This window comes from Zea mays, chromosome 6 (genome assembly GCF_902167145.1).
Source record: "Zea mays cultivar B73 chromosome 6, Zm-B73-REFERENCE-NAM-5.0, whole genome shotgun sequence".
Classification (NCBI taxonomy): domain Eukaryota; kingdom Viridiplantae; phylum Streptophyta; class Magnoliopsida; order Poales; family Poaceae; genus Zea; species Zea mays.
This window is the reverse complement of record NC_050101.1, coordinates 129,157,036-129,179,899: the sequence shown is the minus strand read 5'-3', so window position 1 is coordinate 129,179,899 and position 22,864 is coordinate 129,157,036. Positions and strand designations below refer to the sequence as shown.

The 22,864-nt window shown below is 47.4% G+C and overlaps 1 protein-coding gene across 3 annotated transcripts in view; it reads right to left on the bottom strand.

Annotated features, from left to right (window-relative positions):
• Window positions 1-22,864, bottom strand: part of LOC100383943 (uncharacterized) — a 49,679-nt gene that overhangs the window by 21,222 nt on the left and 5,593 nt on the right. For 2 of the 3 annotated variants that reach the window (XM_008649930.4, XM_008649932.4), the window contains exons 6-20: window positions 22,629-22,828; window positions 22,044-22,243; window positions 21,862-21,926; window positions 20,986-21,782; window positions 20,604-20,701; window positions 20,299-20,484; window positions 20,042-20,222; window positions 18,293-18,460; window positions 18,171-18,214; window positions 17,959-18,015; window positions 17,712-17,808; window positions 17,442-17,614; window positions 17,153-17,366; window positions 1,380-1,505; window positions 1,193-1,282 (exon numbers count right to left, since the gene is read on the bottom strand). In XM_008649930.4, the coding sequence (XP_008648152.1) occupies window positions 1,193-1,282; window positions 1,380-1,505; window positions 17,153-17,366; window positions 17,442-17,614; window positions 17,712-17,808; window positions 17,959-18,015; window positions 18,171-18,214; window positions 18,293-18,460; window positions 20,042-20,222; window positions 20,299-20,484; window positions 20,604-20,701; window positions 20,986-21,782; window positions 21,862-21,926; window positions 22,044-22,243; window positions 22,629-22,828 (2,696 nt within the window). The remainder of the gene's footprint in view (window positions 1-1,192; window positions 1,283-1,379; window positions 1,506-17,152; window positions 17,367-17,441; window positions 17,615-17,711; window positions 17,809-17,958; window positions 18,016-18,170; window positions 18,215-18,292; window positions 18,461-20,041; window positions 20,223-20,298; window positions 20,485-20,603; window positions 20,702-20,985; window positions 21,783-21,861; window positions 21,927-22,043; window positions 22,244-22,628; window positions 22,829-22,864) is intronic. The other variant, XM_035960151.1, reaches the window with a different exon arrangement.

Sequence of the window (22,864 nt, the reverse complement as noted above, 5' to 3'; positions counted from 1 at the left end):
CACTTGCCCTCTTCTCTTTCTCCGTGCAGCAGGCAGCCACTAATTAATAGGGGTAATGCAGTCATTATTCACACTAATTAATGCTCTTTAGTCAGGTTTAGTCACTGGAACCAAACAGGATACTTTAGTGTCAGGTGACTAAAGGAACCAAACGGGGCCTTAATAGAGGAAGACCTTAACCAACTCCGATTAAAGATAGGATAGAATCAGGTTTAATTTGTCCTAGAGATAGCAAAGTTAGAATTGGAGTCGGTTAAAGTACGTTGAAGTACGTGTACCCGAGTTGAACTCCATGTCATGTTGTAATCCTAGTGGCAGTATTATGTCCTATATATACTCAGCTCCCTCGGTCAGGGTGAACAGCTTAAACCTGGTGTCATGTTTTCTTAGACATGTAAGGGCATTCTTGAAAGTAAAGTTTTTTAAGTTACTGAATACTATGGTATTCAAATGTCTTGACAAAACTATGGTATTTTTACAACATTCATAGTATTGTAACGTGTTTGGAAACAACATCTAAAACTAGAGTATTATAGTGTAAATGTACAAGGAGCTAGTCAAGTGATGAAAACTTTTGGGTTAGAGTAGAGTTTCAAATATTCCAAATATACCATGGTATTCACAATACTACGGTTTTGAAAACAAAGTATTCTGTAACACAAACAAACACCTCATTGTATAAAATACTGCAGTATCTTCAAAAAGCATGGTATTGCCAAAACTCCAAAAATACTACGTTGCCAAACAGGCCCTAAAATTCACAACCCAGCCAATGTCAATATGGTGGAAAAGACACAACTTCAAGGTAGATAAAAAAAATAGTAGAACAAAGCATAAAAAAGTTGCCTCCTCACGTATATTAGTCGTCAAAGTTGTAAAATCCTGGCTGCACATGCAACAATATACCAAAATGGAAACTACTTCAAATCAATTTAGCGCGAACAAAACTAGATAGCCTTCGAATCAATTTAGCGCGAACAAAACTAGATAGCCTTCGAATCAATTTAGCGCGAACAAAACTAGATAGCCTCATAAACGCACATGGAGAAAACTAAAAATAAATGACTTTGAGCTACCAATCATGAAGAATGCAGACCAACCAAACCTACTGAGAATGCAATGGATTGCTGGAACGTCAGTATGCAATTATTTTATTCCCAAAATAGGCATTAAGATTGCTGAATCAAAGCACCTTATGCTTAAGTCTTCTGAGTACAAAGGGCCGAAGAACCTGGTGAAGACGATTTATGATCAACAAGTTCTCCTCCTCTGAAAGTAAGGCCTTTAAACAGAAAAGATAATGCAGTCAAACATCATTCCTTAGAACAGAACAGTCCATTACTGAGGCCTGAGGGAAACAAGTAAAACTGAGGTTGTACCTCATCAGGTGAATTATCACCATTACTTTCAAATGGTTTGTTAAACCACTGAGAGAAGTCCTCTGACGAATTAAAAATATTGGGCAACAAAAAATTTAGAAGTGCCCACAGCTCCTCGAGATTATTCTTCACAGAAAAAGCAGGCCAAATTAGCATAGAAAAACAGAAAAGGTGGTCATATATATTAGTGTTCCAATTGTTCCAAAATATAGGTCATTTTAGTTTTGTCACAAACCAAACTTCTCTAAATTCGACCAACCTTACGGAAAAATATAATAGCATCTACAATACCAAACAAATCAACTATCATGACATTACATGGTAGACTCAACAAAACGAATCCTATGTCATAGCAGTTGGTGTATCTTTCAAAAAACGTGATCGAAGTTAGAGGACTTCTGACAAAACAACCTAATTTGAAAAAGTGAGTGGTATATATTACTAATATGGAGCATTTGGTTCCAGATGGCTCCTGACCTTCCCGCTTCCCCCGACGTCTCACCTCCCCACCAGCCCTCGCCGGTGCCCACTCCGGGGCCGGCGACCACCTCCCATCACGCTGCTGCCTCTACGGATCCCTCCCCCCCTGAGACGTCGGCCCCGATCCTCACCCCTACCTCTTCCGCTGAAGCGTCTCCCTGTGACATCCTTGGGCGGTCCAAGTCTCAACGATGGACGGACAGCAACCCTGACTCGCCGGACGGAGATCAGTCCATATTGGCGGCGGGCAACCGACCGTCTTTTCGTGACGTCGTCCTCCACCCGCGATCCTCTCCTGGTGCTATTTCAAGGTCGCCGTCGCCCAGAATCCTTGCCGAGCAGTCGTCTTCCGGGGCAACTGCTACGCAGCCATCATCGAGTGTGCCCTCCCCACTTGAGATCGCGGTACAGAGCCCCCATATCTCGCCGGGGTATAAGCACCGCTGGTTTCGTGGTCTGGAGAGAGCCCCGAAGAAGGATGCCGACGGTTGGGTTAAAGTAAGGTCGAAGAAGACAAGGCAGCGGAGTGCTAAATTGTTGCGGGCTAGCAAGGCTGTGCCCGTCGACTTGATCGGCCGCTGTTTCAACTGCTTTGCCGACGACCACTTCGCTGTGTCGTGCCGCAGGGAGCCAAGGTGTTTTCGCTGCAAGGCTCTGGGACATCGATCCTATACATGTCCAGGGCCGATGCGTAACGACAACAGGCTCACGGTTCACCGGCGGTTATCTAGAGGCTCCGTGTGGGATAGACTGGGTTCAGCTGCGCCGGCGGCCGGTGTTCAGACAGCAGTGAAGACGACGTCTGTAACCAAGCCTTCGCAGCAGGCTTCTAAAGCGTCAGTTTGGAACCGGCTCCGCATCCCGGCTTTTCATCCAAGTCGATTCGAGGGTCGTAATAAGGTTTGGCGCAGGATTTCACCCCCTAGTGCTGAAGGTGAGAAGAGGAAGGAGACTGTGTCGACGACCGTCGCGACATCGTCCACGGTCATGGAGGTCGCAACTGCCGCACACTCGCAGCAACCCCTCCCGCCTCGCCCACGTCGCAGGCGCCATCGCAAGCGCCGTTCATCGTCGAGGGGTGGTTCGGATCCTGGTCAAGGCCAAGATGGAGCTGTCTTGCCAGGAAGTGATGAGACCCCTTTGGAAGGAATAGCAGTACAGTCTCATGTGCCTTGCATCATTGGCTGGAATAATCTTCTAACGCAGGCTGAAGATGATTTGAAGAATGCAGTGTCTATTGTTGTTATCAGTGACTTGGTGATTCCGATTGCAGAGATTGCAGAGGCGATTGCGCTTAAGTTGGATGTTGAGGCATCTTCTTTGGTTTTGCGGCAGTTTACCAAGGCCAATCTATTGCTCATGCTTCCAAATGAGTGTTTAGCTCTGGTACTAACAGAGAGGTGGAGCTTGATCAGATCCAGCACGTTCTCGTTGTTGTCCAAGAAATGGTCCAAGTTTTTGGGTTCGTCTGGAGTGAGCCTGCCGATCCCTGTGGAAGTGCAACTGACTGGTATTCCTTTACATGCATGGGAGTTATCAACAGTTCAGCAGCTACTGAATCAGTGTGTTTGGGTGCATGAAGTCCATCCTGATACCCTGGAGCTCCGGAATCTTGACGTCTTTCGTTGTTCTGGATGGTGCTTTGACCCGGCAACCATCCCTGCTTCCAGAGACCTTTGGATTGTGGAACCTACGGGAGTTAACACTGAAGATGGAAGGCTTGGCCTTGTGTATCAGATTTCTATTAGTTTCTCGACGTTGAGGAGTGATCGGTTGATCCCTTCTCAAGATTCCGGAGTAGATGGTGGTTTTTCAAGACAGAGGAGGCGTCATCGTTCCCGCTCTCCTCCTCATGGCGGTGATGATAACGAAGGCAGGGAAGACGGTGGGGAACCTCGGAGAAGGAGATCAATCTTCGACCGTTTGGGCTCAAAGTCCGAAGCATCGCATCGGGACCGTGGTGGCACCTGCCCCCCACACCTTTCATCCTCTCCGGCTGTGGACGTGGTAGTCTCGCAGACTCCGTCTGAAGCCGGGTGGGGAATGACTTCTGATGATTTGGCTGCGACAGGGACTGATTCTGTTGATATGTCTCCTATGATGGCCATTGCTCCGGCGACAGTGCTTGTCCAGGGCGACCCCCCCAGCCCTGTCGATGAACCTGCTGCTGTTGAGCCTTTGTTACCGGTTTCTCTTCTAGCCAGCGGGACACCTAAGGGCGCCACAGTTCCGGCTGCAGCGCTTGTCCAGGGCGATCCTTGTCCTGTTGATGAGCCTGTCGCTGTTGAGCTGGTGATGCCGCCCCCCTGTTCTGCAGCGGCATCGGGGCTGTCCGGTGGTGGCCCATCTCATTCCTCCCTGCCAGGACCATCTTCCCCCTCTTCACCCTTGAGGGCTCCGGCAGATTCTTGCACTTTGGGAGGAGGCGAGAAGGAGCAGGCCATACAGGTGCCACCCCCGATATCCCCGTCTCGGGTCACAGTCGACATGGGTGGGCAGAAGTCAGCTTTGGTGGATGTGCGAAATTCGAGTCGCCTCGCACGGAACAGCCCCATCATTACATATTTTCGGCAGAGGAGGAAGAAGGACAGTCAACCAAAGCAGCTGTTAGACACGTCCACGCCCCCCCCCTACGGCTGCTATAAAGTTTATTGATAGGCTGACCAAACCAGCAGGTGGGATTCTGAGGGCGCCAGTCAGAAGGCCGCGACAAGGCAAAGCTACAGCCAATGAGGTGGTACCCCGACGCAGCAGAAGGGTCGCTGGAGTAGGAGTGGAGAGGCTGCCTCCTCCTCCACCGGCCACGCAGGGCAAGAAGCGTATCTTGAAGGAACTGGGTATTGGGAATGCTGAAGAATCTGAAAGTTTAAGGCCAGAAGACCTTGATGAGTATGCCAGGGTTTTCAGCAAAGGGCTTTCAGAGGTGCAGATCACGGCCATGGCAGCGCTATTTGGGTGGTCTAGGCCTATGGAGATGCTGCAAGGCGGACCAATCTGCTGATTTTTTTTTGGGTGTCCCTCACTGGTAGTCGTTCTTCTTTCATTCCTTATGGATCCCTCCAAAATTCTAATCTGGAATGTACGAGGCCTTAATGGGGCTGCTAGGCAGGATGTTGTACGCACTTTGGTGGATTCAGCTCGAGTTGATGTGGTTTGTCTTCAAGAGACTAAAATGGTGGATGTTTCTCGGTTCCTTTTATTGCGGATGCTAGGACCAGCTTTTGATAATTTTGTTTTCCTACCTTCTGTTGGTGCTAGTGGTGGCATTTTGGTAGCTTGGAAAAATAGCATTGGTGTTTGTGCTGGCAGTAGGGTGGATGAATATAGCGTCTCTGTGAATTTTCATTCTAGCACCAGCTCTCCTTGGTGGCTTACATGTGTGTATGGTCCACAAGGGAACCGTGACAAGATTCAGTTTTTGCAATCTCTTAGAGAAGTAAGAGCTCTCTGTAATGGGCCGTGGCTTGTGCTCGGGGACTTCAATCTGATTTTAAGGGAGGAAGAGAAGAATAATAATAACTTAGACCGTGCCATGATGGGTAGATTCAGGAGATGGGCAAATGACTTGGCTCTTAATGAAATTCCGTTGATTGGTCGGAAATATACATGGTCAAATGGGCACTCTAATCCTACCCTGGTCAAATTGGATAGGGTTTTCTGCACAACAGATTGGGAGGAACAATTCCCAGATTCTCTTCTCCAGAGCTCAGCCACGGATGACTCCGACCATTGCCCTTTGCTGCTTGGGTTTCATGATTTCAGCAGAGGAAAAGGGAGGTTTCACTTCCAAGCTTTCTGGACTAAGATGGAGGGTTTTCATGATGTGGTAACTCAGGCCTGGGCGTCTGTTCCTGCAGGGCCTTGCCCACTTATCACCTTGGCCAAGAAATTAAAAACAACGGCTAGATGTTTGCAGAGCTGGAATGACAAAAAAGTTGGGAAGATTAAACTGCAGCTTGAGATGGCTAGGGAGCTCCTACATCAATTAGAGGTGGCGCAAGACAATCGCTCTTTATCTCCTGCTGAATTGTGGCTCCGAAACATGCTCAAAAAGCACTCCCTTGCCCTCTCCTCTATTTCTCGTACCATGGCAAGGTTGAAATCGCGGATTGGATGGCTCAAAGAAGGGGATGTCAATACCTCTCTTTTTCATGCACAAACAAGGTTCAGGAAGAAAAAGAATTTCATTGCAGCAATTCACTCAGAGGATGGGCAGATCTGGACCGCCCAGGAAGGAAAGGCAGCAGCCTTCTTTAATTTTTATCAAGGGTTACTTGGTACTGCAGAAATAAGGAATGTTACAGTGGATCTGGATGCTCTAGGGATGCCATCTTATGACCTTGCTGCCCTTGATGTGCCTGTCTCTGAGGAGGAAGTCTGGGATACAATTAAGGCCCTTCCTTCGAACAAATCCCCGGGTCCCGACGGGTTCACTGGTAGATTTTACAAAAGATGCTGGTCGGTAATCATGACTGATTTCATGGCGGCCGTTCACTGCATTTGGGCTAGAAATTTCAGAAACCTGGGTCCTCTGAATTCAGCTTTCATTACTCTTCTTCCCAAGGTGGAGGGGGCCACTAGTGTGAGGGATTTCCGCCCAATAAGTCTGGTTCATAGTTTCGCGAAGTTGGTGACTAAATTGTTGGCTAACCGGTTAGCAGGCCGGCTGCAAAATATGGTTTCCCCCAATCAAACCGCTTTTATTAAGAAACGGTTTATTCTGGACAACTTTATGCTAGTCCAGCAGACGACCAAATTCCTACATTGTCAGAAGCAGGCTCGTATCCTTCTCAAGCTTGACATTTCAAAGGCTTTTGACTCGGTTTCGTGGGCCTTCCTTCTCGAGGTCTTGAAAAAACTTGGTTTTGGTCAGATCTGGTGTGATATAATAAGTGGGCTGTTAGCTACCTCTTCTACCAGGATTTTACTAAATGGTCTGCCAGGGGATTGGATTGGGCATCAACGCGGGCTGAGGCAGGGTGATCCACTATCGCCTATGTTATTTATTCTTGTAATGGATGTCTTGAATCTGCTTGTGCAGCGAGCTTCTGAGGAAGGGCTTCTTCAACCTCTCTCTACAAGGAATATGCAGCCCCGTATCTCGCTGTACGCGGATGACGCAGTGATATTTCTATGTCCGACTGCCCCAGACATCAGTATGGTTATGGATATTCTTCATTTATTTGGTTCAACTTCGGGTCTAAGGACTAATATCCAGAAGAGTAGTGTGTTCCCAATCTGCTGTGGGGAAGAAGATTTGAATTGTTTACAAGACTTGCTGCCATGTAAGGCCTTGTTCGGTTATTCCCAATACACATGGATTGGATGAGATTGGAAAAAATTCTTTAAGAACTTTGACTTGTTTGGGATTCAAACCCATCCAATCCCACTCAATCCACATGGATTGAGAGCTAACCGAACAAGGCCTAATATTTCAGATTTTCCATGTAAGTACCTTGGTCTGCCTTTGTCTCCCAAGAAACTCACAAGGGACCAGGTTCAGGCCATCGTTGATAGAGTAGCTAGCCTTCTGCCAGGATGGAAAGCTGAACTTATGCCCAGGGCTGGTAGAGCTATTCATATGCAGTTTGTCATGACGGCAAAGATGATTTATGCAGCTTTGGCACTCGACATTCCTGTTTGGGCCATCAAAGCTATTGATAAGTTGAGGAAGGGCTTCCTTTGGAGGGGCAGGAAAGAGTTCCGTGGTGGTCATTGCCTCTTGGCTTGGCCTAAGGTTACCCGTCCAAGGAGCTGGGTGGTCTTGGGATTAGTGAGCTAAAGAACCTATGTTGGGCTCTGAGAGCTCGTTGGCCATGGCTGCAGAAAACAGACCCCAGTAGGCCTTGGACGGACTTCCCCACTCGTGTATGTAAGGTGGTTAAAAATCTGATCGCTGCAGCCATTATTACTAAGCTCGGTGATGGAGCCAATACCCTCTTCTGGAAGGATAGATGGTTGGATGGGAAATGTATTAAGGACGGCAACGTATCGTGTGCTCAAACCGGTACCGTACTCACATGCGCATATTAAATCTCGGCCATCCATCTCCCATCCAACGACAGCCGGCAATTTTGCGAAATACTCCTTCCACCTCTCCCCACCTCCCTGTGCAATTTTCGCGAAAACCCCCCTGGACGCTTCAGCTAGCAGGCAGCGTGACGCTTCAGCTAGCAGGCAGCGTGATTCTTCTTCCTTTGCCTATCGAACTGGACACAGGCAACGAAGCGCCGCCCACGATCACACCATGGACACACTAACAGATGATGTCCCCGGCGCCGTCCTAGTGCAGGACCGGCTGCAGGTCGCCGCCACCACCGACCGGCTGCAGGTTGCCGTCGCCGACCAAGCGCAGGTAGCAATGCCCCTTCTCCACCTCTCTCACACTGTGGCAGGAAGACATTGTGACCTCTCATTTTGGTCGTTCATGACTAGGGAGGCCAAGTTTCGAAGGAGATGAACAATTTGGCAGCTCGTCGCCTCTCATTTGATGTTTGGTTAGATGAACCACATGTTACATCAGTTGATTCATCTTCTCACAGTTTAAGTACACCAACAAAGACTTCATATATTCCCCCAATGGTTAGCTGAGAACACTTTTGTTCATTATTTTGGCATGCACGATAATACTAATGGTAACCAACCCTCGTCTTACATTGCAGTATTCGTATTTCAAACCTATATGTGCAGATGAAACGAAGCCTGTTGTTGGGATGTCATTTGATTCTACGGATGATGTGGAAGAGTTCTACAAAGCATATGCGAGAGTGTAGAGAGGAAGAATGGACTGAATCACCACACACCCATTGAGGGTGGGGAGCCTGTTATATATAGCCAATAGGCATGCATGGAAGGTACATGTATGGAAGGCTATTCCCTGTACAAGGAAACAGACCTAGGCTATAGATAGAAAGTAATCCTAGGCTATACAAGGCAGCTAGCCAATCTAGGGGATTACAATCAATCGCAATCAGGCTCTGATTGATCCTGATATATACATATCCTAATACCCGCCCGCAGTCTGAGCGGGAGAATCACGGACGCAAAGACTGGTCCGAAAATCGGTGAAGAGCTGTACGGGCAGACCCTTGGTCATGATGTCGGCAAACTGGTGCGTAGACGGAACATGAAGAACTCGGAACTGCCCCAGAGCTACCTTCTCACGGACGAAGTGGATGTCGATTTCGATGTGCTTCGTGCGGCGGTGATGGACTGGGTTGGCTGCCATGTACACAGCGCTCACATTGTCACAGTAGACCACGGTCGCGTGCGGGATGGAGATGTGCAGCTCATGTAGTAGCTGACGCAGCCAGCAGCACTCGGCAACAGCATGGGCCACAGCACGGTACTCTGCTTCGGCGCTGGAGCGAGAAACAGTCGTCTGACGCTTGGACGACCATGACACCAGATTGTCGCCGAGGTAGACGCAGAAGCCGGAGGTGGAGCGACGCGTGTCGGGGCAGCCGGCCCAGTCGGCATCGGAGTAGGCTGTGAGCTGATCAACGGCGCCGGGTCCCAAGTGCAGACCTGCCGACAGGGAGCCCTTGACATAGCGCAGGATGCGCTTGATTAGCGCAAGGTGTGGCTCGCGAGGGTCGTGCATGAAGAGGCAGACTTGCTGGACAGCATAGGCCAGGTCCGGCCTTGTCAGGGTGAGGTACTGGAGAGCACCAGCGAGGCTCCGATACTCCGAGGGGTTGGCGACTGGAGCGCCCTCGGAGGCAGACAGCTTGGTCCGGGCATCCACCGGAGTAGCTGTCGGGTGGCATTCAGACATGCCAGCGCGCTGGAGGAGATCAACGGCGTACTGCCGCTGAGAGAGGAACAGTCCACTGCTGTCTCGTGTCACCGAGATGCCGAGGAAATGGTGGAGATCCCCGAGGTCCGTCATGGCAAACTCCGACGATAGGCGGGAGGTGACGTGCTGGAGAAGAGCTGGTGATGATGCGGTGATGATGATGTCGTCGACGTAGAGGAGGAGATAGGCCATGGCGTCTCCCGTCTTGTAGATGAACAGGGAGGCATCCGTTTTGGAGGTGGTGAAGCCAATGCTTCGGATGAAGCTGGAGAAGCGCTGATTCCAGGCTCGCGGTGCCTGCTTAAGCCCATACAAGGACTTCTGCAACAGGCAGACAGAGTTAGGTGCAGCGGGGTCGACGAATCCTTTCGGCTGCTCGCAGTAAACAGTCTCCTCGAGGTTGCCGTGGAGGAAGGCATTCTTCACGTCGAGCTGCCGGATGGGCCAGTCTCGGGACGCAGCAATGCTGAGGACGGTGCGGATCGTGGCCGGCTTGACGACTGGGCTGAATGTTTCGTCGTAGTCGACGCCTTCCTCCTGGGAAAAGCCACGAACGACCCAGCGTGCCTTGTGTCGGGCGAGGGAGCCGTCGGAGTGGAGCTTGTGTTTGAACAGCCACTTTCCAGTGACAATGTTCGCACCAGGCGGCCGAGGTACAAGGCGCCAAGTGCTGTTGTCGATCAACGCCTTGTACTCGTCCGCCATCGCAGCACGCCAATTTGGATCGGCCAGGGCACTGCGATAGTTCGCCGGAATTGGCGAGGCGACGGAGGCGGAGAAGCCGAAGCGCTGGACAGTGCGGAGGGAGCCAGTCTGTGAGCGTGTCACAGGCCGGTTTGCTGCAGTAGATAGGAGCCGAGCCGCTGGAGCCGCTGGGGGCGAAGCTGGTGCAGCCGCTGTTGGCGCTGGAGGTGCAGCAGGCACAGGAGCCACCTCCTCGGTGACCGGTGCTGCTGGGGGCTTGGCGCGGCGAGTGTAGGTGCTGCCGAAGCGTTGGCCACCAGGCGGAGGAGCCGCCGACTGCCCCACTTGGGGCCCTCGAGCGCCCAGCTGTGGCCCGCCCGCAGGATGAACCCGGGGGCCGAGCTGAAGGATGGCCGGGTCTAGGAGCACCTGGAGATCATCCTCGCCGCTGGCAGCGAGCGATGGAGGAGTGCTTGCTGGTGCCGGCAAGGAGGTGAGGTCCTGCATCAGAAAATCAAGTGACGACGGCATGGAGCCCGCCGATGGTGCAGCCGAGAATGGGAACACAGACTCATCAAAAATGACATGGCGCGAGGTAATGATGCGGCGAGTGGACATGTCAAGACAGCGATAGCCCTTGTGGGAAGATGGGTATCCGAGGAAGACACAAGGAGTGGATCGAGGGGCGAGTTTGTGGGGGGAGGTGGCAGTAAGGTTCGGATAGCAGAGACATCCGAAGATGCGAAGGGAGGCATAATCTGGGAGTGTGCCGTGAAGTATGTGGTGAGGTATTTGGTTTTGTATGGAGGAGGAGGGGCGCCTATTGAGGAGGTAAGTTGCTGTTGCGAGGGCCTCAGCCCAGTATGGAGGTGGCATGAACGCATGGAGCAGCATGGTGCGGATGGTGTTGTTGGTAGTGCGGAGCATGCGTTCGGCCTTGCCGTTTTGTGGTGAGGTATAGGGGCAGGAAAGGCGGAGAGTAATGCCATGACTAGTGAGGAAGGAGGTGGTGGCGTGGTTGACAAACTCGGTCCCATTATCGGCTTGGAAGGATTTAGGTGTGGTACCAAACTGGGTCTGAGCGTATGCAATGAAGTCAATCATGTGGTGGTGCACCTCAGATTTGTGACGAAGTGGGAAGGACCAGCTGTCATGGGAATAATCATCGAGTATAATAAGGTAATATTTGAACCCAGAATTGCTTAGTACGGGAGATGTCCAGACGTCGCAGTGAAGTAAATCAAACGGAGCATGAGTTACAGATGTTGAATGACTAAATGGGAGGCGCACATGCTTGCCTAGTTGACAGGCATGGCAGAGGCATGGCGAGTTTTTATTGTAGGAGATGACCGACATGCTTCGAAGTTTGACGAGGCTGGAAGGACCGGGGTGGCCGAGGCGATGATGCCACAATGACGACGTGGTGGCGAGGCTGCAGGAGGGAGCTGTGGTGGAGGGGTAGGTGTAGAGGTCGCCACCACTATTGCAGCGAAGAGTCACGCGCCCCGTCTGGTTGTCCTTGACAGAAAAACCGGAAGCGTCAAATTCAATTGAACAAGAGTTGTCACGGGTGAATTGACGAACAGAAAGGAGATTGCGCACAAGTGCAGGTGCAACCAGAACATTGTTAAGACGGTAGGTAGAGGTGGGGGAGGAGAGTGTGGATGTGCCACGGCAGGTGATAGGTATGGTGGTGCCATTGCCAACTGTGATGCCGAATGGGGGAGGGGGGAGACGGGAGAGGAGTATACCAGCCGAAGACGACATGTGAGTTGTGGCGCCGGTGTCAAGGACCCAAGGAGAGGACCCCTGGAGGGACATCTGGTTCAGTGCGGCTATGAGGCCAGCCTGATCCCAGCCGCCCTGCTCTGCCATTGGTGGAGCAGGGTTGTCGGAGTACGGGACAGGGGCCAGCGCAGTGTGCGCCTGGGCCTGAGTGAAGGGGCCGAGGATGCCAGGACTGCGCCAGGCTGGGGTCGGCACCGGCGGGCGCCAGGGCTGCTGATGCACCCCGGCGGTCCAGGGGGGGTAGCAGTACCAGGGGGCGGCAGGAAACCTGGGACCGCCGCCGGAATGGGATCCGCCCTTGCCTTTCTTCTTCCAGCGACCGCCGCCACCACCTGGGTTGCCGCCGCTGTTGGAGCGACTGCCGTGACCGCCCGGTCTGCTGGCTGTGGAACCGCCGCCGTTGGTGGTGGGGGCGGTGCGGCAGCCGGTGCCGCATGATGCGTGGAGCGCCGTCTGGTCCGCAACCGTGCCTTCGTTGGCGAGGCGGAGTTCCTTTAGCACGAGCTTCTCGCGAGTGGTGGCGAAGTCCGGCAGCGGGTGTGAGTCGGCGATGTTGTCGGCGGTGCTGGCGAAGCGTGGGTTGAGGCCACGGAGGAGGTTGAGGACGAGCTCCGCGTCAGTGATGGTGCGGCCGACATCGCGGAGCGCGTCGGCGGTGGCCTTCATGCGCTGAGCGTAGTCGTTGATGGAGGAGTCGCCCTGAGTCATCGAGTGAAACTCGTGGCTCAGAAAAATGGCGCGTGGAGCCTTGTTGGCCTCGAAGAGGCGCTTTATGGCGACCCAGAGTTCGCGCGCGGTCTGGTTTGGAGCCGCGGCGAGGCCGATGACGTCGGGACCAGCCGAGCCGAGAAGCCAGCTGCGAACGCAGGCATCGGCGATGCCCCAAGAAGGATCTGTGGGACGGGCTTCCTGCAGTCCGTCAATATGCGAGAGGAGAGCGAATTTGCCACAGAGAGAGGTGAAGAATGGTTCCCACTGGTTGAAGTTGGGTTTTGCCAGCTCAAGAGTCACTGGGATATGATTCTTGACATTGATCGTCGCATAGGGGGCGACAAACACAGCGGGGGCAGGATTGGTGGCTGCGTCGGTCATGGCGACCTAGGAGGGAGAAGAGGCGGCGCAGCAGGGAGGTGGTGGCGCTGCGGCACAGCAGGGTGGGGATGGTGCGGCAGCAGGGAGGGAAGCGCAGGATCTAGAGAGCTGATACCATGTAGAGAGGAAGAATGGACTGAATCACCACACACCCATTGAGGGTGGGGAGCCTGTTATATATAGCCAATAGGCATGCATGGAAGGTACATGTATGGAAGGCTATTCCCTGTACAAGGAAACAGACCTAGGCTATAGATAGAAAGTAATCCTAGGCTATACAAGGCAGCTAGCCAATCTAGGGGATTACAATCAATCGCAATCAGGCTCTGATTGATCCTGATATATACATATCCTAATAGAGAGAAGGCGGATTTTCAGTTCGGGTTGGTTCCCAAAATTTGTCTCTTGATGGTCAAATTGTGAACAAGCGGTATTTGTGTTCAAGGAATGGTTTCAAGAGGAAGAACACAACAGATGTACCCACTAAGAAACAGAAGAACATTGCCGAGTCAAGATGCGGATGTGATGCACATATTTATGTTAAGCTGGGTACAGATAAGAAGTATTATATCTCTTCAATGGTTGAGCAGCATAATCACACACTTGTCTCACCTGATAAAACTCATCTTCTCCGATCAAACCGTTCAGTCAGCCAGAGAGCGAAGAATACATTGTTTACATGCCACAAGGCGAGTGTAGGTACCTCACAAGCATATAGAATTCTACAAGTCAGTGATGGTGGGTTCAACAATATTGGATGCACGAAGCGTGACCTTCAGAACTACTATCGAGGGCTTAGGGATAAGATAAAGGATGCTGATGCCCAACTATTTGTTGCACAGTTAGAGAGAAAGAAAGAAGTAAATTCAGCCTTTTTCTATGATTTTGTTGTTGATGCACAAGGGAAGTTGGTCTATGTATTCTGGGCTGATGCCACTAGTAGGAAAAACTACAGCCACTTCGGTGATCTAGTGTCTTTTGATGCAACATATAGCACAAATCAATACAATATGAAATTTACACCTTTTACTGGTGTGAATCATCATATGCAAAGTGTGTTTTTTGGAGCTGGATTCTTACTAAATGAGAAGATCGAGTCTTATGAATGGTTGTTGAAGACATTCCTTTTGGCAATGGGAGGAAAAGCTCCAATCCTTATGGTGACCGATGAAGATGCAAGTATGAAATCAGCAATTGCCTCTAATCTTCCTGATACAGTACACAGGTTCTGCATGTGGCATATATTGGAGAAAATACCTGAAAAGGTTGGCCATGCCAAAAGTAATGACAAGGAGTTTTGGCCCATGTTAAATGCTTGTGTGTGGGGTTCAGAGACTGGAGAAGAATTTGAGATGCGGTGGAATGCTTTCATAACTAAGTATGGTCTCGAGAATAATGAGTGGATGGCTAATAGGTATGCCATTCGTGAGTCATGGATTCCAGCATACTTGATGGATGTACCTCTTGCAGGGCTCCTTAGGACCACCTCGAGATCTGAAAGTGCAAATTCATTCTTCAACCGCTTTATCCATCGCAAATTATCATTTGTTGAGTTTTGGCTTAGATTTGATACAGCCTTGGAATGCCAGCGACAGGAGGAGTTAAAGGAGGATCACATGAGTATACATACCACACAACTTTTGAGGACACCATGGCTCGTGGAGAAACAAAATAGTATGTTGTACACACGTACTGTGTTTAAAAAGTTTCAAACTGAAGTGCAAGCTGCTAGAGATCAATGCTCTGTTGTAAGCATTACACACTTTGATAGTGTCAAAATGGTGGTAATTAATGACGGGTGCGTAAAGAACAGGGTGGTTCGCTGGTGCACATCAAATATATTTGGAAATTGCTCATGCAAGTTATTTGAAACAATGGGAATTCCTTGTCGCCATATCATTTTAGCGTTGCGAGGTGAAAAGCTAGATGTACTACCAGAAGCTTATATTCTAAAGAGGTTTCAAAAAAGATGCAAGAGGTAAAAAATATTACATAACTTGTTGTTATACTTTTCTTATATGACATGACCATGATTTTGTTGTTTTTTCTTTAGAGAGAGTGTGTATGACGAGGAGGGCAACCTATTGGATGAGAAGCCCATAGATGCTAATGAAGCGGAGAAAAGGAAAAAGATAGCCATGGTACGAAACAAGGTTGAAGATTTAATTCAGCACACGAAGAGTTCAAAGGAAGGAATTGATTTCTTAGTTTCAAGTGTGATGAACATAGAAGCTTCTCTTGGTACCATTGTACCTACCACAGTGCAAACTAAACAACAAGAGTATGAGGATTTCATTGGATGCCAAATTCCATCTCAAGTAGATATACATCCACCAAATGATGTTCGATCCAAAGGACGGAGTAAAAGAATTAAAAAAACAAAAGAACTGCCCAAACCTCGCAAGCTGAAAATTTCGAGACAGCAGCCACCAGCAGAATAGATGATTGTTTCATGTGTTTTCAATTTAAGTTTGTATGAAATCTTTAAGTTTGTGGATTATGCGATAGTTCTGGTGCTTATTTATATTTTCTGGGTTGTAATGTGAAACTCTGCACACTGAAAATGTAATCTGAAAATACAATTCTGGTGCTTATTCATAATCTGCTCTTTTACCATTATTGATTTAATGTTGAGGATGTCGTTGGATGGGAGAAGAATAGGCAAAGGAAGAAGAATCACGCTGCCTGCTAGCTGAAGCGTCACGCTGCCTGCTAGCTGAAGCGTCCAGGGGGGTTTTCGCGAAAATTGCACAGGGAGGTGGGGAGAGGTGGAAGGAGTATTTCGCAAAATTGCCGGCTGTCGTTGGATGGGAGATAGATGGCCGAGATTTAATATGCGCATATGAGTACGGTACCGGTTTGAGCACACGATACGTTGCCATTAAGGACATAGCTCCTGCAGTGTTTGATTTGGTGCCCCCGCGTCTTGCCAACAGACAGTTGGTCAAAGATGCGCTCCCTAATTTTCAGTGGGTCTCCGATGTGAATGGGGCAATTTCAGTTAGAGTCATTGCTGAATTCTTGGAACTTTGTGAAGTGCTTGATGCAGTTGAGCTCCATCCTGGAATAAGGGATCGCCACTTATGGAAATTCAGCGCTTCAGGGGAGTATACAACTAGTTCTGCTTATAAAGCTCTCTTCCTTGGTTCGGTTCAGTTTGAACCAGCAGAACGTGTGTGGAAATCTTGGGCTCCTGGGAAGTGCAAGTTCTTTATATGGCTTGTGGAACATAATAGGTGCTGGACTGCTGACAGGCTTATAAAAAGAGGACTAGACCGACCTGAGCAGTGCCCCTGTGCGACCAAGAGGCTGAAACCATGAATCATTTGCTGGTCAAATGTGTTTTTGCCAAACAGTTCTGGTTTCATTTCCTTAGTTTAGTGGGGCTGCAGGATCTGTGTCCAGCTCATGAGGATTCCTTTGAGTCGTGGTGGAAGTCTAGCAGCTCTCGGGCATCTGATTTTTTGAGAAAAGGTTTTAATTCTTTAGTGATCCTAGGTGCTTGGACCATTTGGAAGCATAGGAATAGATGCGTCTTTGATGGTTGTAATCCCAGCCTGGTCACAGCCCTTAGAGTGGCTAGGGAAGAGGCGGTGCTATGGTCCTTGACTGGAGCCAAGGCCTTGTCCTTCCTCCAAGTTGATGAGTTGCTAGCTTAGATCAGCGTTGTGGGTCGTGTTTCCTCCATGATAGTCGGTGATCCTTAGTTAGTCTCTAAGTGGTGTGTGTGTTCTGTACCGGGGTTCTATCCCCCTTTCTATTCTTCTATTAATGCAATGATACGCAGCTCTCCTGCGTATTCCAGAAAAAAAAATATATTACTAATATAGAAGGGTAGAGGTCATTTTAGATCAGCAAATAGCTGGTGCAGAAATTATTGAAAAGCAAAGAGTGAACTAACGAATAACAGTACAAATGCAAACATCAGAACCTGAAGAGGTGTTCCTGTCAATAATATCCGATGAGAGCTCCGATAAAGCTTCAAATCAGCATTAAGTTTACAAGAAGCATTTTTAATACGATGCCCTTCATCGATTATTATATAGTGCCATTGTATTTTGCTTAGTTTTGGCCTATCATGCTTGTTCATCAAGTACTCATATGTTGTCAGAAGAACATTGAACTTCTGATGAACAATCATCTCTCTGAAAGAAAATAGCTGAAGTGAATAAATCTCCACATAGACTAGTGCAAGATGAATTGAAAAGGTTAAAATTTACTTGAACATCCTGCGCCTTTCTTCAGGAGGACCAGCATAAGCAATTTTATTTATACTAGGTGCCCAGAAGCTGAGTTCAGATTCCCATCCAGGAAGAACAGATGATGGTACAACCACGAGAAAAGGCCCACGGTCATTTTTTGTTTCCATAAGGTAGCATATCAAAGAGATTACCTACCACAGCAGGGAGGCAAATAAGGATTCATGTGCTATTTTAAACATCTAGAAAACAGATGAAAATAAGTGTTGAACATATTGCACTAGGTCTTACTTGTACTGTTTTACCAAGGCCCATCTCATCTGCTAAAATACCATTCAAATTATTATTGTACAATGAAACCAGCCAACGCAAGCCATTCATTTGGTACCTGTACAATAGCAAGCAAGTAGCAAACCAATAAAAATGTATGAATGATCAAATACATGACAGCAACAAAAAAATAAATGACAACAATATCTGATCACACACAAAAAATTTAAGGAAACAAGATAATAGCAGAATGACTAGTGCAGCTTACTCTCGCAATTTGCCGCCCTGAAGATAAGATGGCTGATCATTTACAGTTTCCTTTACACTAGAAAAAAGTAAGTAACAATGTCAGAAATAGAAAAGGGTTAAGAATTTAATTAGCAAATTATGAACATTACAATAGGGGGATGTCTAAAACTAAGGACATGCTTGTATTTCCCATTGACAAAGGAAGATGGATTTCATCCAATTCATAAGTACCTGTGTGCCAGTTGATAGTACTTTTCATTACTTTCCAGATAATGCTGCGAAGAGGAAATTACACTTGAGTAAATATCAAACATGAAAGAATCAGAAATCTATATACCAGAAAACTATGTAACCTGTGGCTGGTAGCTCTCATCTTCAATGTCGTTTGCAGTGTCACTCTTATCAGTAACAAAAGATGAGCGGCCATCTGTGGACTTTGCACTCTGTAATTTGTTCCCAAGTTTCTGAAGATATTTCTCAGTTTCACGCAATAGTTGCTTGACACGATCAGATTTTGCATCCTACAATGTAGCAATATTTATCAGAAAATAAGTAGAGATTAAATGACAGCTTTGGTGAGGCATGTGCTTTCGGCCATTCCTGTATATATCCTCATGGCCATAACCGCTTTTGGTCCCAAATCTTTGGTGTTGCTTTTTTCCAATAAACGTTGGTTACATTTCTTTATGCTATTTGTACCCGTCACCGGTTTATGAATGAGTGCTATTGGCGTCCCAAATGGGTGATCAAACCTATCGATAAAATCCGGAGGGGGTTTCTATGGAAAGAAAGTGAGAATGTAAACGGTGGAAGCTGTCTTGTTCCATGGGAGATAGTTACAAGGCCTCTAAAACTTGGCAGGCTTGTAGTTTCTAATTTACAATTCAAAAGTTGGGCCTTACAGGCTAAATGGTTATGGCTGTAAAAAACTGATCCGTCCAGACCTTGGCATGGGATGAGTCTTCCTATACAGCAGCAGGTCAGACAGTTCTTTAATCTGTCGGTATTATCTGTGGTAGGAAATGGGACCAATACTCTATTTTGGTCAGATAAATGGTTGAATGGGAATGCTATCCATGATATTGCACCAGCCGTTGTCTGTATGGTTGGTCGTAGAGTCATCTCTACCAGGACTGTAGCTCAGGCACTTGACAACTGACAGTGGGTTAGTGATATTGGGAGTCATCTTTCGCTGATTGGTATGCTATTTGAAGTTATGGGATGTTCTTGGAGTGGTAATGCTTTCACAGGAGGCGGACAGACATGTATGGATGCACACTGCTTCTGGACAATTCTCATCCAAGTCTTGCTACAGAGCCTTCTTCATGGGTTCCATCTCCTTTGAGCCATGGAAAAGATTGTGGAAGACTTGGGCTCCCCCAAAATGCAAGTTTTTCCTTTGGTTAGCAATAAGGAATAAGTGTTGGACTGCTGACAGGCTCCAAAGGAGAGGAATGCGGTACCAGGTGTGTTGTCCCCTATGTGATCAAGAGCAAGAAACAGCCCAGCATATCCTCTGCACCTACAGTTTTGCCAGACAATTTTGGCATCATATTTTGTCGCCCATAAGGCTAGGTGATCTCACTCCGGAGAATGATGAACAATCCTTTGCTGTGTGGTGGGGAAAGGCTCTTAAAAAAATGCACAAGTGCAGGAGGAAGGGCTTCAATAGCGTCATAATTCTTAGGGCTTGGTGCATATGGCTTATTCGTAGTAAGGCTGTTTTTGATGAAGTGAACCCTTCCATTAGCTTGGTTAAAAGGTTGTTTTTAGATGAGTTGATCAGTTGGGATAAGGCGGGAGCTAAGCATATAGACAGTCTGGGGCTTATTGTCGCCTTAAATAGGGTCTAGTCGGGCCTGCCAGCCCTCTCCTTTGCTTTGTTTCGCCTTATTTGTTGTTGGAGAGGAGGCATGGGTGTTAGGTCTTGGTGGTCAGGTCCAGTGTTTGTTTTTCTGCCCTCCAGGGCGTTGTATTTCGTTCCATTTTGGACCTTTCCTCTCTTATTATAATGATGTGCATCTCTCCTGCGTGTTCGAGAAAAAAATGAAGGGCTAAGATCAAGATACCATTAAATCAAAATAAAGCAAGACAAAACTCACCTTGACCATTCTAAGATAACCTTCAACATCATTGTTCTTAAGCAGGTTGATTTTCTCGCGTTGGATCCTATCCAGTTTCTCCCGATGAATTCTTTCTTTCCTTTTGTGAAATTCTTTTATGTATCGATTGAACCCCTTCAAGCGCTCTCTCTTAACCTTGAAGTTATCCTCGAGTTTCTCTCTGCAAAAGACATCGCTTAGAGATGACTTCAAATGGTTCAAAGAAATGATGAAAGCAACAGAGATTGTTATCCAACCTGTAAGCTTCAATATCAGCAAAGAATTCCTTCTGTCTCTCACGAATTCTCTTTTGCCTTTCTTCCTTCATTTTCTGTTCAATTTTTTCAAGCTGTTTCACCCGCCGCCCATGCCTATGTTTCTTCAGTGATTTTATGCGCTCTAAGTCGGATGTATTAGGCTTGAAAAAATCCAGCAAAAATTCACTGCATGAAAGAATAGAAAAAGAGAAACAGGGATCACATAGTTAAAATGTTAAACAGACATATAGTCAGATTAACAAAAGAATAACAATGATTGGGGGGGTTCTCCAACGACAACCAACCTGCGTACACGACGTTGAAGTGGCAGAAGCTGAAGCTTTTTCAATTCAATGACGCTCTTGGTCTTTGCAGAAAGATCTTCGGATGAATTAACGCTCTCCTGAAGACCAAGGAAATTTAAATTTTGTAACCAAGGTTTATAGCTTATAGCCATGCAACAGAGGACAAGATATAAATCCAGAGGTGTAAACAAGAAACACACACAAATGCACTGACAGTATAGCATACATATATGATAACGAGAAAAAATAATGTCTAGAAGGATAATTCTGAAATTGTTAAAATAACATTGTCGTGAAATAGAAATTTATAAACAAACATATAAAATCATATCTAATGAAATTTTCTCATTCGGGCTCTCAAAGGGAGAAGTGAAAGAGAGACCTTTAGCTCCTCATATGTTGCTGACATTCTGCTGTGTACCTTATGCTGCTCCAATGTTCTCTTTTGTTTCTCATTGTAAATTCTCTTCTGGTAATCTAAGATCCATTTTTCCGTCATTGTGTGCTTTGGAGATGACAATAAATCCTCATGCTCTGAGAGGTCCTCATCTCCTTCATCAGCAGCCTGCTCAGGCACAATATCTGCTACGTGGCTACAATTTTCAACATCATTACCAGCTCCAGCTATCTCTGGAGTCCGATCTATTCCTTGTATATTGGAGTTGTAACCATCAACAGGCATATGGTGTGACTTTGAAGGTGCAAGTGATTCTTTAGTTTCCTGATTCAGAAGCTGTCTAGTACCACCCAAAGCAGTAGATCCCTGGCCTCCCCAACTTAAATTCTGGTTCAAAATTTCAGCATCAGTCCTATGGATATCCGAGGCGATTCTTCTTGTATCTCCTTGATAATATGACTGTTGTGGTCGATATGGATTTTGAGATGCAGTTTCTTGGGAACGCATTTCAGAACTAGTTCCTTGCATAACAGAAGCTTGCTGGACATTTTCTACTTCCATCAATGACTTCTCCTGTTCAGCTAACTTGATTTTTTTTGTAGCATTTTCTGGATCCTTCGATAAGGAATCATCCTCTGCAATACTTCCTGCAGATGTGGCTGGAAGTCTAGAGATATCAGTTTGCCTACAAAAGACACCAGAGTTCTCCCGACTGCTACCATTTTCCTTTCCCAGAGCATCAGACACTCTGCCCTCGCTGCCCCTTTGACCTGCACTGTCACCTGATTTTCATGTACAAACCAATCATTGATATGACAAAACAAAAATCAAATAGATCACAATGTGTTTTTTAGTTCTTACTTTCTGCAGGAGGCCCTCTGCCCAAAGCAATTTCAAGATGTACCTTCCTGGGCTGCAAATTATTCCTACAAGAAAAAACAGCTTACATGGGTGCCAGAAAATGAAGTTCGGATGCCATGCTCTGAAGCGTTGATATACTCAGTAAAACTACATGAAGAAGATATACGAAAAGAAAAGCAGACCTAAATGCAAGAAATACTAAGCACTGTGCTCTGAGCTGCTTCAGCTGCTGTTCTTTAAATGGTGTGTTGGAAGAAATGTGAGACATTGGACTTGGCCCAGTACTTCTACTCGGAAGTGAAGATGGCCTGCGTTCCTGAAATGATGCCTCGCCTCTCTGTGGCACCCTGATCATACCTTGCCTTTCTTGCATGGGACTTCCCTGGAAAGTTACATTACATTTGCCTCAAATAAGAACTCTTGAAGATTGCATTAGCTATTGAAAGTACCGTTATAAATAAACAGATGAGCTGATGTTAGATGAGTAACCAAAAAGCTTCTCAAGATGGCTGGTGGAAGCAGGTTACACCAGCCAGATGATGAATCTTGCTAGGAAACCAATTAAGGCATCATCATGGAGATACATTGAGACATGTATGATGCATCAAATACATTTCCGTTTAATCCCAAATTATGAGAATGAATACATAACCCTCCTGACTTCCAGTGGACAACATATTATCCAAAAGGTATAGTAATGATATCCAAAAATAATGTGCAAGTCCATGCACACATAGGATCTCCAAGTATTAAAACAAGGGCCTTACATGAGAAATCCCAGGCTGAGATGCAACTTTAGATGAATGAGGTTCAGTGCTTATAATGCTGGAAACCAACTCCTTGCCTTTGTCCAGAAACTGTGAGCTAGCTCCGAAGGAAGAGGGGTTGTATGGAGGAACTGTGGGAAATTCCATCTGTGGTGCAGAGGCAGAGTTAAAAGCTCCTTGTGCCCCTACATTAACTTTCCCTGAAATATAAGCAAGCTCATCATCAAGAAGATAAG